This window comes from Loxodonta africana, chromosome 4, assembly GCF_030014295.1.
Source record: "Loxodonta africana isolate mLoxAfr1 chromosome 4, mLoxAfr1.hap2, whole genome shotgun sequence".
NCBI classification, from domain to species: domain Eukaryota; kingdom Metazoa; phylum Chordata; class Mammalia; order Proboscidea; family Elephantidae; genus Loxodonta; species Loxodonta africana.
The window spans coordinates 153,924,315-153,942,559 of NC_087345.1; the positions used below are offsets into that span (position 1 = coordinate 153,924,315).

At 42.4% G+C, this 18,245-nt stretch overlaps 1 protein-coding gene across 4 annotated transcripts in view; it reads right to left on the reverse strand.

The window, feature by feature from the left end:
- The window catches only part of FRMD4A (FERM domain containing 4A), a 350,000-nt gene that overhangs the window by 146,578 nt on the left and 185,177 nt on the right, over positions 1-18,245 (reverse strand). For all 4 annotated transcript variants that reach the window (XM_023548905.2, XM_010590718.3, XM_010590719.3 and 1 more), the window contains exon 3: positions 9,486-9,580. In XM_023548905.2, the coding sequence (XP_023404673.1) occupies positions 9,486-9,580 (95 nt within the window). The remainder of the gene's footprint in view (positions 1-9,485; positions 9,581-18,245) is intronic.

The window sequence follows — 18,245 nt, forward strand, 5'->3', positions numbered from 1 at the left end:
ACAGACCAGTTACTTCTATAGCCCCAGTGCTTCATGGTAGATGCTGTATAAATACGCCAGCTTCACAATATGTCCATATTGTGAACTGAACCTTGTAGGTTCAGTGACTGCCACTCATTTATAGACACTGTTCCTGCCTTAAATAAAAAGCCTTCATATTCACTAAGAATGCACTTTGTTCTCTTAGTCAAGGACCTGAGCTCCCTCAATATCATTTGCACTGGGAAGGAAAAGGTGAGGAGGAAGCCACGGTCCCTAAGCCCTTCTCAGATTGCACCATTCTTTTTTAATTCATGTTAGCTACACAGAAGAAGAGTTACCCTAAAGCACTTCTCCGCTCACTAAATATGAGGCACTGCTGTTTCCGTAATGTCTGACAGTCTAACACGGGTTGTCGTGGAGGCAGTAATGAGCGCGGAATGCCTTTTACCAGAAGCAGCTATTACAACCTGGGAACAGAGGGTGCTGCCATTGATTTTCTCTTCAGTCTCAAGATACAGCACATTTAATGAATGGAAATCCCAAACCTATTTCTAAATAAATTACTTTCCCAGAGCCACTTCTTCTTGTTTCTTCCTCAGTTGGAAAACTGCTTTTCTACTTTGTTCATTTTTAAATTGTAGATAAACTTGTAACCAGGAGCGCTCATCAGCTGGACCCTTTTCAGATGCCCCAGCCAACGGCAGTTATGGTTCTAGTCACGCAAATGGAAACACTCAAAGACATCACGGAGTAGAAGTCTCACGTGACACACCAGCGTTCCCACACAGGCTCTAAAGACGTATTTCCAATGTGTCAGGGCAATTTATTGCTGTTGTTAGTTACCACTGAGTCAGTTCTAACCCACGGCATTCCCATGTGTTACAGAGTAAAACTGATCTGTAGGGTTTCCTTGGGTTCCTGGTGGCGTAAATGCACTTCACTGTTAGCCAAAAGGTTAGTGCTTCGAACCCACCCGGTGGCTTCATGGGAGAAAGACCTGCCGATTAGTTCCCATATAGATTACAGCTAAGGAAGTCCTATGCGGCAGTTCTACTCTGTCACACGGGGTCACTATGAGTTGAAATTGACTCAAGAGTACCTAACAACAACAATCTTTTAAGGGAAGCAGATCACGAGGACTCTTCTTCTGCAGTACCATAGGGTAGGTTTGAACTGTCAACCTTTAGCAGTTGAGTGCAAACCATTTGTGCCACCCAGGAGCCTTCAGGGAAGTTTAGACCTTAATCATCTGGGTAATTCAAATTCCCCAAATAGTAGCAATGAAGTGATTCAATTAATTGAGGCATAAGCATATTGCCAAAAAAAAAAAAAAATCCTTGATTACCTTAAAGGTTCTTAACCTGGGATCCTGGCTTCAGGGTATCTGTGAATCCTTAACATTGATGCAAACTCTATTTTGCATATACACTGTTTGTTGTGAAGGAGAGGGTAACTGCTCAGCAAATTTCAAAGGAGTCTGTGATTAAATAAGATGTTAATAACTACCAATTTTCTTAATTAGTATTGAAAATATATTCTAACTGTACCTCGCTTTTAAAATGTGCAATAACAGCTAATCAAATTTCTTATCTTTCTCTCTCAACTTTCTAAATACTTCTTAAATGTTTTTTATTCATGGGTACTCATACATAGCATTCAATGAGTAATTCTTTAAATTTATGACAGGAGATTCAAATGATTATAATAATTATTTTAACTCGGGGTATGTCTATGTCTACTAAACATTAATATCTAGGTAAGGTCTGAAAGTTTTTTAGTTACAGCTTTTGATGATGAGATCCTCTGTCCCCCAGTCAACAATTTAAAAAAATCAAATGAGTAATAGTAACCATTACTGTAGATGCTGACCAAAGATTCAAAGAATTCTGATCAAAAGGAGGAAAAGGTAGAAAAGAATTTCAAATTCTCATGGACTCCAGACTTTTTGGAGCCATGGAGGCTGGATGAACCCCCCAAAATATTGATCTGAGATAATCTTTAAAGCTTAAACCAAAAATATCCCCTGAAGTCTTCTTAAAACCAAAGAAGAGATTAGCTTAACTTGTAAAAAAATGTTTGCCATAAACATTACACTCTTTTAAGAATGATCTATATGGGATCAAGTTAACGGCAGCAACTTGAAAGCCCTGATAGGAACTTCAGGGGGCAGTGAGTTTATGTTAATGGTGGGGGAACAACTCAGAAAAGGCGGGTAAGAAGGGTTGTACAACCCAAAGAACGTAATCAATGTCACTGAGCTGTACATGTAGAAATTATTGAATTGGTGTATGTTCTGCTCTATATATTCTGAACAACAACAAATAATTATAAAAATAATCATTTGAAACTTGGGGGTTAAAACAGCAATGGAGATATTTCAAACATAAAATGTAAAAATAACCTTCCCTAATGACAGATGCTGTGGGGCAATTCTACTCTGTCCTATAGGATCGCTATGAGTCGGAATCGACTGGACGGCACTGGGTGTGGGGTAATGACAGATGCTAGTGTTCGATAAATGAAGATCTCAATCACACTATTTGCACAGATGGGTATGCTCAATGTGAACTTCTGAGTTGGTTCTCAAACTATTAAGTTTCCTGAATCCTCTCAGAAAAAATTTTTTTTTTTTTTATACCTTTACAGAGGGAGTCCCAGGTGTTGCAAAGGTTAATGGCTTCAGCTGATAACCAAAAGATTGGCAGTTCAAGTCCACCCAAAAGTGCCTCAAAAGAAAGGCCTGGCAATCTGCTTCTGGAAAATCCTATGGAGAACAGTTCTATTCTGACATACATAGGCTCACCATGAATCGCAGTCAACTTGACAGCAACTGTTTTGGGGTTCTGGTATACCTTTGCAGAAGACAGTGGTGGTTCAGTGGAAGAATTCTCGTCTTCTGTGGAGAAGGCCCGAGTTCGATTCCAGCCAATGCACTTCATGCGTAGCCACCCCTGGTCTGTCAGTGGAGGCTTAGGTGTTGTTATGATGCTGAACAATTTTCAACAGAGCTTCCATTCTAAGATGGACCTAGTAGGAAAGGCCTGGTGACCTACTTCCAAAAATCCACCAGTGAAAACTTATGAATCACAATGGTTCAATCGACTACTGATTCTGCTGATGGTGCAGGATCGGGCAGTGCTTCATTCTGTAGATGGTGGTGCCATAAGTCAGGGCTGACCTGATAGCAGCTAACAACAACAATTCCTTCGCAGGACCCCGGGATGTGCCATGATTGGCCCCAAATGCCCAAAGTTTGAGTGGAATCAGGTTCTCTTCTTGGATGTGGAGGGAGGCAGCTGGGAAATTTACTCCAGCACTACTCTGAGCATTAAGGCTGTGTCAGCTTGGCTGGGCCATGCTTCTCAGAGGTTTGGCAGTTATGATGTAGTCGTATGTGGATGTGATCACGTCCATGATGAGATTTGAGATAATGGGAACACCTCCATAATGGGATCTGCTGTGAATAGCCAATCAGTTTAAAGGGAGTTTCCCTGGGGGTGTGGCCTGCATCCAATATAGGTGGACATTCTGGCAAGGCTTGTGGGCTTTTGCTCACTCTGGATCCTAAAGCTGGCTTCTGTTCACCTGACCTCTGGTTCTTGGGACTTGAGCTAGCAGCTTACCTGCAGTCTTGCCTGCCGATCTTGGGATTCATTGGTCTTTGCAGCCTGTGAGCAAAAGCCTGCTGTCTGAGCTGCCGATCTTGGGTCCACCAGCCCCTGTGCCTACACAAGTTGGGAGAAGCTACCAGTCTGACCCAAGGACTTGGGACATTCTAGCCTCTACAACCGTGTGAGCCATTTCCTTGATATAAATCTCTCTGTATACATACTTATCAGAAACCCTAGTGGCATAGTGGTTAAGAGCTACAGCTGCTAACCAGAAGGTTGGCAGTTCAAATCCACAAGGCACTCCTTGGAAACCGTATGGGGCAGTTCTACTCTGTCTTATAGGGTTGCTATGAGTTGGAACTGACTTGACGGCAATGTGTTTGGTTGCTTTTTGGTATATTTACTTACATGCTTTACTGGTTTTGCTTCTCTAGAGAACTCTGTCTAAGATAACTTCCCACTCTTTACAGCAGGGATTTTTAAACTTGGCTGCACATTAGAGTCAACTGAGGGGCTTCGAAAAATCCCAATGTTCGGGCAACATCCAGACCAATTAAATCAGAATTTCTGGGGGGCAGGTCCCAGGCATCAGTATTTTATAAAGTGCCCTAGGTTATGCCAATGTGCAGCAAAGGATGAGAAACCTCTGCTCTCGCAAAGCATAAGCAATTATTTTAAGACCGAATTTATACCAGGCTCTTACTTTGCTTCACAATGTTTTAAAGGCTGGAAATTCAGGTCACTTACAGATAGCCATGTCTCTATCATAGGAGCGCTGATGGCGCAGTGGTTAAAATGATCGACTGCTAACCGAAAGGTTGGTGGTTCAAAGCCACCAGCAGCTCCGTGGGAGAAAGATTCGTCAGTCTGCTTCCTTAGAGATTTAAAGCCTTAGAAACCCTATGGGGTTGTAATGAGTCGGAATAGACTCGACGGTAGTGAGTTTGGTTTTGGTTTTATCTCTTTCTCTTTTTCATTAGGACAGAATTATTGAAAATAAAGGGAGATTAATTGCCTGCAGTATGGATTACACCAAACACGAAGAAAACAAAAATCCTTACAATTGGACCAATAAGCAACATCATGATAAACGGAGAAAAGACTAAAGTTGTCAAGAATTTCATTTTACTTGGATCCACAATCAACAGCCATGGAAGCAGCAGTCAAGAAATCAAAAGATGCATTGCATTGGGCAAATTTGCTGCAAAAAACCTCTTCAAAGTGCTGAAAAGCAAAGATGTCATCTTGAAGACTAAGGTACACCTGACCCAAGCCATGGTATTGTCAATTGCCTCATATGCATGTGAAAGCTGGACAATGAATAAGAAGACTGAAAAAGAACTGACGCCTTTGAATCATGTGGTTGGCAAAGAATATTGAATATATCACGGCCTGCCAAAAGAATGAACAAATCTGTCTCGGAAGAAGTACAACCAGAATGCTCCTTAGAAGCAAGATGGTGAGACTACATCTCACATACTTTGGACATGTTATCAGGAGGGATCAGTCCCTGGAGAAGGACATTATGCTTGGTAAAGTAGAGGGACAGAAAAAAGGAAGACTGCAACAATGGGCTCAAGCATAACAAGGATTATAAGGGTGGCACAAGACCGGGCAGTGTTTCGTTCTGTTGTATATATGGTCACTATGAGTTGGAATTGACCTGATGACACCTAACAACAACAACAAATGCAACATAAGGAGCCCCAGTGGTGCAATGGTAAAGCACTTGGCTTCTAACCAAAAGGTCGGCGGTTCGAACCCACCAGATGCTCTACTGGAAAAAGGTGTGGCAGTCTGCTTCTGTAAAGATTCCAAAAAAACAAAAATGAAAAGCAAACCAGTTGCTGTCAAGTCAATTCCGACTCATAGTGACCCTACAGGACAGAGTAGAACTGCCCCATGGGGTTTCCAAGGAGCATCTGGTAGATTTGAACTGCTGACCTTTTGGTTAACAGTTGAGCTCTTAACCACTGTGCCTAGAAAATCCTATGGGGCAGTTCTACTCTGTCCTATAGGGTCGTTATGAGTCAGAACTGATTTGATGGCACACACAACAACAACAAATGCAACATAGTATCGTGGACTGAATTCTGAAACAGAAAAAGACATTTGAGGAAAAACTGGTGAAATCTGAAGTCTGCAGTTTATTTAATAATACAGTACCAACGTCAATCTCTTAGTTTTGATAAATATGGTTTGTAAGATGTTAACACTTGGGGAAGGTGGATGAAGGATATACGGGAACTCTCTGTATCATCTCTGCAACTCTTCCGTAAGTCTAATTATTTCAAAATTACAAGTTAAAAAATTAAATGAAAAAAGAGAATTGTTGCTCAGCTAACAATATTAAAAATCTCTTTGGGCAGACAGTCTTGCGCTGTGGACTCAGACACTTTATTAATGAATAAAATTTATGAGGCAAGAGATGCTTAGAGAAACTTCCAATTTCCTGTCTGCATTCTGCTTCATATATCTTTTCTCCAGGCCCATTCAGGTCCCACAAAACATCATCAATAGCAGTTAATATTGAAAGGATCATTGACAATATATGACCAAAGAGTCAGTTCTACTATTAGGAATGGTAACACTGCTAGTAATAACGTCTTGTACAGTATTTTACTGTTTATAAGTACTTTTCAAGTGTTAATCTTGTTTGATTTGCATCAGGAGGTAAGTGAATACATGTGGTATACCATATGCTGTAATAGAGGATGAAACTTCTGCACCTTATTATAAAACACACAGTATAGCACCAGTATAAATAATCTCTCTGTCTCTCTCACACACACACGCACACATACGTTTCACAGCTGTTGTCACTGGGTGCTGTTGAGTTGATTTCAGCTCATAGCAACCCCGTGTCACAGAACAGAACTCTCCCACAGGGTTTTCTTGGCTGTAATCTTTATGAAAGCAGACTGCCAGGTCTTTCTTCCATGGAGCCTCTGGGTGGGTATGATCCACCAACCTTTTGGTTAGCAGTCGAGTGCTTAACTGCTGTGTCACCAGGGCACCTTCATTGCGTAGTACACATGCACAATTTGAAAACACAGTTATTAAAAGACCTTGCATTAGTGTCCAGTGGTACCCAGAGACTACATCAGGGCTGGTGGCACATATTACAAGGCTGGTGTTTACTGACTTGTAATCACCAACCTAAGACCAGGTCACACCCATAGGCATGGTTTTGTGGTGGCAGCTTTTGTTCTTCCTTTTCCTACCAAGGAAAGGTGAAAAGTTCAGGCTAACAAAAAGGCCACCATCTGGTATCTGTTGGCCAGGTGTTGTCAGGCCCTGACTGACCGTGTCCTGAGTCACAGCCATTCCCTGCCTTCCCTTTGTTTCTGTCTCCTTGCCTATTAGCTTGGAGACCCCAGATCTCAGTTTCCTCTGGGCTCCTGGCACTGCAGTTCCCACTGGTGAGTCAGGCACATCTGCCACTTCTTTACAGTAACCGTTTCCGGCTCTGGCTCTTTGTTCCTGATCTCTTGCTGGCTGCCTGCCACTCCTACACTTGGCTAGAGAAGCCTTCCCACCCAGACTCTGGTGAAGATGATCATGGTGGACATTTTTCTGGGTCAGGCCAGAAGGACGGCTCAGATCTTCTTCATCATCCCCCACAGAGCCCTCCCGTGCTGCCAACTCTACCAAGGGAGTGCTATGTTCTTCTCAAGCCTGACCTCTACATACACACAGACACACACACACACTCTCTCTCTCTCACTTGTGTGTTGTTACGACACTGAACACATTTCAGCAGATTCCAGACTAAGGTGGACTAGGAAGAAAGGCCTAGTGATCTATTTCCAAAAATCAGCCAGTGAAAGCCCTATGGATCACTATGTCTGATCTGAAACCAATTATGGGGTGGCAAAGGACATGGTAGCATTTTATTTTGTTGCGCTGTGGTCTCCATGAGTAGGGCTGACTGGATGGCAGCTAACAACAAGATCTAGAGTATGAAGGCTTCACTTAAGGGGAAACTTGAACTTTGCTGTGTGTACTCCCAAACTCCTTTCTATGATGCTGAGTTTGCATGCTCCCAGGAGAAGAATGACTTTCTACCTTACAGTTGATTCTTTCTGGCCGGTGCTATTATGGTGGTGATTTGAAACATTCCTCAGCCCTGCTTCTTCCTGTTTGGCTGGGGACAACATTCTCATTCTTTTGATTTTTGTTTATTCAAAAGGGAAGTGTAACTGGGACTCATCTAAAGTTCACGGGATTTTGTAGAAGGGTAAACTTACTTGGGAAACGTGAACAATGAGGATATGATTAATTGAAACTTACGGTTTCCTTCTAAATTAGTGAAAAAAATGAATAGCAATTTCAAGAGTTTACACTGATTCTCAGGAGAAAGGGCAGAAAACATTTGCATTTGTGAAAGTAATTGTTCTAGATGTGTATTTGTTTTGAAAACATTTTTTGAAATTACTAGGCTGGCTCCTTTCCTCCAGGGCTCACAGGTTTTCACAGCTGGGGTTCCTTGGCCCTACCCGCAGCTGCAGCCACTTCTCCAGACCAGAGGCCACCAGAAGACTGCTTTCTTTCCTGCTCAGTTCCCAACAGGCTTCCAGACTGTGGCCCACCTAGTTCTTCATGGCTTGAAAATGATGGGGCTTTCTCTCCACTGCCTGAAATGTCACTTAGGGATGTTGTTGTTGTGTGCCGTCGAGTCAATTCCAACTCACAGTGGCCCCACGTGGCAGAGCAGACTGCCCCCATAGTGTTTCCTAGGCTATAATCTTTACAGGAGCAGGCTGCCAAGTTTTTTCTCCTGTGGAGCTGCAGGTGGGTTTGAACCGCCAACCTTTTGGTTAGCAGTCGAGCGCTCCCTCACTTATGTATAGGGTGATCATATGTTCTAGTTTGTCAAGACAGTCCCAATTTACACCCCCTCTCACTCACAGTGTCCCAGTCTGGATAATAAATTCTATGGTCACTCCACCCAACTGCAGCTCCCCAGGCTAAGTGCACTCCATGTGCAGATAGATCTGGTCACCTCTCCTACTGGCCAACATGGTTGGCTCCTACTTTTGCTTCTCAGCCCGTCCTGCCTCAATGGGGCCATGCGATTCCTGGGCCCGGGCTCCCTGGTACTATCTTTCCCAGCCACTAACCTAACCCTGATCTATCAGTAGTGTTTTAAGAAACCATCTCTGTAACTCTAAAAACTTAGAGAAAAAATATGTGTGTGTATATGTGTATATACACACACAGGAAAGAGGATTATGAAACATTTGCTGAGAATAGCTTATTCTTATCTAGAAATCTGGGCAGGTATCCACTGCACTCTCGATAAGAGTACATTGAGAAGAAAATTGAAATTTTAGTAAATATATTTCTTACTTGTATTGCAAAATATCACTTTATAGAGTCAAACTGAAAGACCGCTTTTGAAAAGCAAATGCACTTTTTATCAGATGAGTGATGTGAATTTTGGATTTTTATATTCTCTATTTTAGCTTAGACAATGAAACTACACAGATACATTTCATTTTGCATTTATCATCAAATTCACTTTCTGTTACTGTTATTGTTATTTCAACACTGGAAGGGAATGTTTAATTTCCAGAAGTTTTTTTTTTAATTTTAATAGAAAACAAATCTACTTTATAAAAAACAAACATTTCTGAGAGCATGAACCTGCTTGATTATAGGAATTAGTTTGTCTAATAATTTCATAGTAGTAAGATGACCCTAATTATATCCTTTGGCTATTCCACACATGAGCACACGGCCTTTGAAATTCAGATGAAAGACTTGGGCTGACCCCGAACCACAGGCCCCAAGTAGCCTGCAACTCATTTCATGGCTGATGGTTGAGAAAGCATGATCCCAGAGGGCTGCTGTGACCCTCAGGTTCTGAGGATGCATTGCCACACTTACGTCTCATCTGTGAACGCTATTCCAAAGTACTCCTTTTCCTTCAGGTTGAAGTGAGATGCCACTAGATCTAGAAGCTCCTTCGCCAAAAGCTTGGGCTAGGGGGAGAATAAAAGGGAAAAAAGAAAAGAGTAAGTGACAAGAGTCTAATTTTCCTACAACATGCAATCTCAGATTTAGATAATTTTTTTAATGGAGTGTCTCAAAGCTCAAGTATTTCAATGCAAATGATCATTGTAACAAACCAAAGGTGTAGACAATGAGGACACAGAGAAGGAATGACCCAAGTAAAGGGTTATTAATAGGCAGAAAAACTTCTACCTTATTTCTGGTTAATGTGCTCGATTGCTAACTCGAAGGTTGTTGGTTTGAGTCTCAAAAGCTCCTTGGAAGAAGGGCCTGGTGATTTACTTCCAAAATATCAGCCAATGAAACCTAGGGAGCATGAATGGTACTTGCTCTCTGGCCAAGTTGTCAAGCTCTGTGGCTCTCCCTCTCTACCCAGTTAAGAGTACATTTTACATTGAATTGACAGGAAGATGACTTATATTTAAAAAATATATATTTAACAAGGATAAAATATATTTAGTGCATAATATGTGCTATGTGCCAGGCACTGTTCTGAGCACTTTACACATACTGGTATCTTTAATCCTCACCACAACCCTCTAAGATCGGTGCTATTATTATTCTCATTTCACAGGGAGGAAGCCAAGCAAGTGTTGAAAGTAGGATTTGAATTTTGACCTTCTGGCTCCAGAGTCTATGCCCTCAACCACTTTACTAGGCGGTCATAATTTTAAATACAAACAAACAAAAAAAATGCCCTCCTGCAGGAAATGTCAAAATTAAAGCCAGAGAACCTTGGGAATGATATTTAAGAATAAACTAAAAATTTACCCTGCCTTTTCAAAGGAGAACAACAGTCTTTACTAAGTATGTTTTTATCATAAACTCTTTTTTTAAAATCTTGCCAATCTCAAAGAGCACCCCTTTAGAACTTTAGGCATAAAATCATTGCAGATGCTTGTGAGCACTGTCAGTATATCACTCGCCTTGGTCTACTACAGAACACCAGAGCACTGAGGTGGGAAGAGGGAAAAGCAGGCTGATGGGGCTGAAAGAGAATACCTGTTGCTCCTAGGGCATGTATATGCAAACGTATTCCCTTTACTCTAGGATGACTGCTCCTTCCCAAGCATACTCACTGGACATCTTCAAGCTCAGAGCAAAAACGAAGATTCCGGAACAGAGAATGCCTGTACGTGTGTGAGAGAGAGAGCCGCCGTGCGTGCGCATTATTCATGCACGTTATTTTCTGTCTTCCTGAGTATATGTCCTATTCTGGTGGTTATCTCTGTTGCAGTTTGCTGTGAAGGGAGTGGATTTTTGTTGTTGTGTGCTGCTGAGCTGTTTTTGACTCATAGTGACTCCACATGACAGTAAGACATGTTAATTAAGGCTTATGTGATATTTCGGTTTCTTATTTCATTTTTTGAGTGCAGTTCCTTTAACTCACCAAACATTTACTGCCGCCTAATATTAAAAAAAAAAAAAATTTTTTTTTTTTTTAATATGGAGCCCTGATGGCGCAGTGGTAAAGAGCTCAGGCTGCTAACCAAAAGGTCAGCAGTTTGAATCCACCAGCCACCCGTTGGAAACCACATGGTACAGTTCTACTCTGTCCTATAGGATGACTATGAGTCAGAACCTACTCAATGGCAATAGGTTTTTTTTTTTCCTTTAACATGTGCAGAAGACACAAAAACGAGCAGACACAGTACCTGCCTAGAAGGCCCTTCAACTCCATGAGGAACACAGAGTACGAGCTCGTGTTGGTCTTAAAAATCCAAAGCAGATGTTTCCCCCTTTGCTGCCCGACTCCTGGGCTCCGAGGGTGGCAGCCTCTGGGCCTCAATCACCATCAATTTACCAATGAAAACAGCTTACACTGACAGGAGTCAGTTAGGAGCTGTGGCAGAGCTTCCTTCCCAGAAGACATAAATCAACAGGAGAATTCATCTTGATAAATCAACACCAGCTAATATTTTCTACTTCCATTCATGCTATGTTTTGAAAAAGTGAAAAAGCAATCTGTGTAACTAGTAGGGAATTCAATACCTTACATAATACCCTCCTTTGCAAATAGCAGAATTCTATCCTGGGGGAAAACCCAGAGGATAGGCAGCCACAGAGTGAACAAGGAACATCTCAGAGTGGCCCTGATTAACTATGAAATAGAATGCAAGATGAGGGGGGACCTTTAAAGCTTCACGTTAGGGCTATGTTTGCTATGGGCTGCTTTAGGCTCTGGTGCCAGGCACCACCTGCCCCAGAATGTATCTGCTGTCCAGTGACAAAGCATTTAATGGACATGTTGTGATTGACTAGAAGGTAGGATGGCTGGTTTTTAAATTGCAAGATGCCATAATCTATCTGTTCAAATGATTGCCAACCTTTCCAAAGTAGCCACAGTATTTCTAGAATGCTTGTTATTTCTTCTGAAGCCCTGGTGGCGCAGTGGTTAAGTGTTTGGTTGCTAACCAAAAGGGCAGCAATTTGAATACATCAGCCGTCCCTTGGAAACCATATGGGGCAGTTCTACTCTGTCCTATAGGGTTGCTATGTGTTGGAATTGACTTGATGGCAACAGGTTTGGTTTTTGGTTTGGTTTTGCTATTTCTTATCACATTTTGATAGTACCCTGGGGTTGCTTTTGAAGCTTCTATTACATTCGTAAAAGTACCTTCAATGGTGATAAATCTTTTTGCCCTCAGAATAGATTTGACTTTTCTCAAATGTCAAAGGTCATTTGATACCAAGTCTAGTGAATGGGGAGGAGGGTAGTAGGTGACACAACAGTTATTATAGATTATATGTGTCACTCTCAACAAAGAAGAGCCTAAATGTATCATCCCCAATTCACAAACGGAGAAATAAAGGCACTGAAGAGGGGATAAGGAATCCCGGAAGACACTGAGGTTCCAATTCCTCGATCTTCACTCCCTCTAAAAGCCATACTCTATTTTCTACTGTCATAGTGATGGTAACACCCAAGATGCTGGCTGCTCCATCAGCAGACAGTGAGAGCTCCCACCGAACCTGATGGATAGGTGGTGTGAGACATAAACCTCACCGTTTCAGCCACTGAGACTTTTCAGGTTGTTTGTCACTACAGCATGGCCTAGCCTGTCCTGAAGGATTCAGGCATCAAATCTTGAATTCTCTGTATGGCTGATTTAGGATTCCCTTGGTGGAATAAACAATTAAGTGCTCAACTACTAACCAAAAGGTTGGTGGTTTGAACCCACTCAGAGGCACCTGGGAAGAAAGGCCTGGTGATGCGCTTACAAAATATCACAGCCTTGAAAATCTTACAGAGTGCCAGTCCTACTCTGCACACATGGGGTCACCATGCGTTGCAATCGACTCAGTAACTGGTTTATGGCTGATTTAAAATCATTTACGGCATGAGTCCCAGGACTTACAGATCTTGCAAACTAAGATAATATCTCACCTTGACGTGATGGTGATTAATGATCTACATTGTTCCTGAAGTTTCTTAAACTCATTTAGAGAAAGTTGCTGGGTAAGCAGAAAGCATTACACTATTATGTACTTTGAAGGGATGTTTATAGAATCCTGCTGATTATAATTTGCCAATTACTGGTGCTGTAAACATTTGTGGAGCTTTGCAGGGATCAGGCTGGGAGCTAGGCCAGAAAGGCGGCCTGCAGCCCAATCAAGTTCCACAGGACAAACTGGCAGGGGTCTAAACGCCAGCTTGGAGCGAAGCAAGCCCTGAGTGTCTTGGTTTAGAAATAGCCTTCTCTGGTTCACTGGCGGTGTCCTTGCCCTAAGAGGTCACTAAATTTAAGACTGACTTTCTCTCAGCCTACAATTAACTTTGTTCACTCAAGACTGTCTCTCCTCTCTTTCAGATTTTTTTTCCCATTGTCTTTCCAACCTTTTATTCATTCTAACATCTGACAAATAAAATCTCTTTACAAAGCTCCCCCTCCAAATGCACTCCTTGGTGAAGCTCTTCATAGCTTTGTGCAAACAGAAAAACCTCCCAGTGCTAACTGGGCACAGAGGCCTGGGCTTCAGCCATCTTCTTTAGGGAAGAAGGCAGAGCGGCTCTTGGTCACTGCTGGTATGACTCCATCATCCAGATCCAAGTTCCTGAGGCTCTGGTTTAGACTATTCTAGTGGGAAACTATGCACATACCCAGCATATTACAGGGCACCATCGAGTAGATTCCAATCCATGGTGACCCCTTGGGTGTCAGAATAGAATTGCATCCTATAGGATTTTCAAAGGCTGATTTTTAGGAAGTAGAATGCCAGGCTTTTCTTTCGAGGAACCTTTTGGCTAGCAGCTGAAGGAGACTCCCAGCATATTACACAGTGCCAGAACAGGCCACCTACTTCTCAGCTGGCCTTCTCTAAGGCATGACATAATTGGATTGTAATCATCAGAGTAACACTTAACACATAGGCAGGACTCTAAGGTGCCCTGGAGTCCCTGGGTGGTATACACAGTTAAGCGCTCAACTACTAACCAAAAGGTTGGCGGTTTGAACCCACCCAGAGGTGCCTCAGAAGAGCCTGGCGATCTACTTCTGAAAAATCAGCCATTAGAAACCCTATGGAGCACAGTTCTACTCTGACACACATGAGGTTGCCATAAGTCAAAACTGACTTGACAGCAACTGGTCTGGCTTTTTGGTTTGGTTTGGTTTGGTAAGGTGTTCTATGCACAATCACATGATGACGGTCTCTCCAGTTAATCTGCGTGGCTGTTAGACAGGGTCTGGGAGAGGTGGATCTGATGATGAGGGGGGCACCTTGGCACTTCTTCAATTCTTCCCAACATACTGTTACTATGGTACAGTGAATTACGTAAAATGGCCCTTTTCGCCATGTATGATCTTGTATTTTCACAATGATTGGGTGAGACTATGCCAATACGGTGTTTGTGGCCCACCAAGAGGATTAAACAGTCTATCAAGAATGCAAATAAGGTGCATGGAACCCCTGTGGGGGTGAGATCATGCAAATACAATGTATGGAACCCTAATAAGGGGATTGGTCGGTTTTGCCATTCTCTTAGGCTTAAACAGAGAGCTAATCCCAGAGCAGAGGGGGGATCCCACTACTATCAAGAAAAAAGAACCAGGAGTAGAGCATGTCCTTTGGGCCTGGTGTCCTAGCACCGAGAACCTCCTAGACCCAGGGGGCAGAGAGCTGTAACACCAGAGATGGCATGAGATGGCTAGAAGCAGTGGCAGAGAAATGGTGGCAGCAGAACCAGGAGACCAGCTCAAGGTGGCGCGGTGGGCTGCCTGGTCTACAGAGCAAGCAGCTACGGTGGGTGTGCCATCACATGGAGCGAGAGAGCTGACAGCCTTCAGGCAGGAGGCTTCCTGGCAGAGTGGGTACCTCTGGGTGCCTGTCGGCAGAGCTAGGCTTGCTGACCCACGGAGCGATAGAGCTGAGTGCCTTCAGACAGGAGGCTTCCTAGCTGAGTGAGGTGCTTCTGGGTACTTGTCAGCAGAGCTAAAAAGCTTTGTAACATTTGCCCAAGAAGGGCTGAGGCCAGGCCCGAGTAGGGGCATAGGCTGAGGGCCCAGAAAGGAGGGCTGTCCTGAGGGGGCCAAGAGATGCCTGTCCTGAGGGAGCCGAGAGAAGTCTGCCCTCAGGGGGCCAAGAGGAGCTAAGAAAGGTGTCCTGCACAGAAGAAGGAAGACTTACATGCTTCCTGATCCTCATCCCAAGTTGCAGCCTGTTCCTGATCCTGAATTGTAACCTGATACTTCCCTACTAAACCCCATAACTGTGAGTGTGGTCTGTGAGTTCTGTGTGGCCACTGCAACAAACTGTCAGACTCAGCAGAGAAAGAGAGTGACAGGAGGGACAGCTGCTATCAGAATTGGTAAAAAGGTTGGAGAGAGGAGGTATGTCTGACCTCTGCCTCTTAGGAATCAGCCTTGGGCTGACGGTGATTCTCTTTTCTCTCCTCTTGTGAAGTTAGAGGAGGTCTGAATAAGTCCACGTGCCATTTTTACAGTTACCATCACTAACATATTACACTACCACTTTAATTTTAACATGTATAAATCCCAGATATATGTCCCTGAACAAATGATAATCCTGGGCCTCAGTTTTCTCATCTGTAAAATGGTGAGCTAGATTCAATGAACTGGATTCCTGCCCTAGAGTATTATTCCTTCTATTATTATTAAATTTAGCTTCTTCCTTCCCCTAAAAATTGCCTGCCCTTCCCAAGCGCCTTATTCATCCATTCTAAAATTATTTAGAACCATTCCGGATCTCTCACTGAGCTCTTAAATCTAGTCTTTCTTATAGAACCTTGGGCAAGTTACTTAACCTCTCTGTGGCTCAGTTTTCTCAGCGGCGGAATGGAGATAATGACTATACCCATATCACAGGACTATTATGAGGATTAAACGAATTAATATTCCTCTGTATAAAGTACTTAGAACAGTGCTTGGCAAACAGTGAGTGTCATATATGTTCATATTATTATAAGTGCCTCATTACCTCATTTATGAATTATGACAATACGTTTCTCAAGGGTAAGACATTTTGAATGCCAGGTGGTATTAAAGCCACTCTTTGAATCTAGGCCCAACTTGCTGTAAACTTTCACCTAAAAGATAATAAAATTTTAAGAAGAAAGAAATGAGTACTTTTGTAGGGAATTGAGCAGAGATCCAGTCTCACCTCTGCTCAGTTTCTTAAAAAAGTACTCATTTCTTTTTTTAAATTTGAAATTAGTTTTGCATTAAAAAATTTACACAAATACTGTTTTGTGACATTGGTTGCAATTCCTGCAATGTGTCAGCACTCTCCCACTTCCCTTTCCACCCAGAATTATCCGTGTCCATTCATTCAGGTTTCCTGTCCCTTATCTTGGCTTTCGGGCAGGTGTTAGCCATTTGGTCTTGTATACTTGATCGAACTAAGAAACACACTCCTCACATGTGTTTTTGTTTGTTTTATAGGCCTGTCTAATTTTTGGCTGAAAGGTAGACTCCGGGAGTGGCTTCAGTTCTGAGTTAGCAGGGTATACAGGGGCCATAGTCTCTGGCGTTTTCTAGTTTCTGTCAGATCAGTAAGTCTGGTCTTTTTTCGTGAATGTGAATTTGGTTCTACGTTTTTCTCTTGCTCTGTCTGGGAATCTCTTGCAATCCCTATCGGAGCAGTTGGTAGTGGTAGCTGAGCGCCATCTAGTTCTTCTGGGCTCAGGCTGGTGGAGGCTGTGGTTCATGTGGTCCACTAGTTCTTTGGGCTGATATTTTCCTTGTGTCTTTGGTTTTCTTCATTCTTCTTTGCTTTGAATGTGATGGGATGAATAGATATATCTTAGATGGCTGCTTGTAAGCTTTTAAGACCCGAGACGCGACTCACCAAAGTGGGATGTAGAACATTTTCTTTAGGAACTATGTTATGCCAACTGACCTAGATGCCCCTTGAGTCCTCAGTCCTCAGCCCCAGTAGCTCAGTCCCTCAAAGTAGTTCAGGAAGCTTTTATGACTTTGCCTTGGTCAAGCTGTGCTGACTTCCCCTATATTGATTTTATATTGTCCTTCCCTTCACCAAAGTTGACACTTGTCTACTATCTAGTTCGTGATTTCTCCTGCCCACCCCTCCCCTTCCTCATAATCATCAAAGATTGTTTTTTTCCGTCTGTAAACCTTTTCTTGAGTTTTTATAATGGTGGTCTCATAAAGTATTTGTCCTTTTGTGATTGACTTATTTCATTTGGCATAATGCCCTCCAGATTCATGCATGTCGTGAGATGTTTCATAGATTCATCATTGTTCTTTATCATTGCAGATTATTCCATTGTATGTATGTACCATAGTTTATCCATTCATCTGTTGATGGGCACTTAGGTTGTTTCTATCTTTTTGCTATTGTGAATAATGTTGCAGTGAACCTGGGTGTGCATATGTCTATTCATGTGATGGCTCTTATTTATCCAGGATGTACTCCTAGGAATGGAATTGTTGGATCGTATGGTATTTCCATTTCTAGCTTTCAAGGAGGCGTCATATCGTTTTCTATACTCGTTGTACCATTTTACATTCCCACCAGCACTGCGTAAGAATTCCAATCTCCCCACAACCTCTCCAACATTTGTTATTTTCTGGGTTTTTTTTTTTTTTTAGTGTCAGTAATGTTGGGGAGAAATGGTATCTCATTGTAGTTTTGATTTGCATTTCTCTAATGGATAAGGACCTCAAGCATTTCCTCATGTGTCTGTTAGCTGCCTGACTGTCTTCTTTGGTGAAGTGTCTGTTCATATCCTTTGCCCATTTTTTAATTGGATTATCTGTCTTTTTGTTGTAGAGGTGCTGGATTTTCCAATAGATTTTAGATCTTTGTCGGATTTGTCATAGCGAAATTTTTTTTTTCCCAGTCTGTAGGTTCTCTTCTTACCTTTTTGGTGAAGTCTTTTCATGAGCGTAAGTGTTTAATTTTTAGGAGCTCCCAGTTACCTAGTTTATCTTCTGGTGTTTGTTAATTGTTAGTTATGGTCTGTACTGTACTTATGCCATGTATTAGGGCCCCTAGCATTGTCCTTATTTTTTCTTCTATGATCTTTGTCATTTTAGGTTTTATATTTAGGTCGCTCTTTGAATCTAGGCCCAACTTGCCTATCCAATCTCACCCCTGCTCAATTCCTTACAAAAGTACTCATTTCTGTTCAATCTATTTGTTTCAGACTAA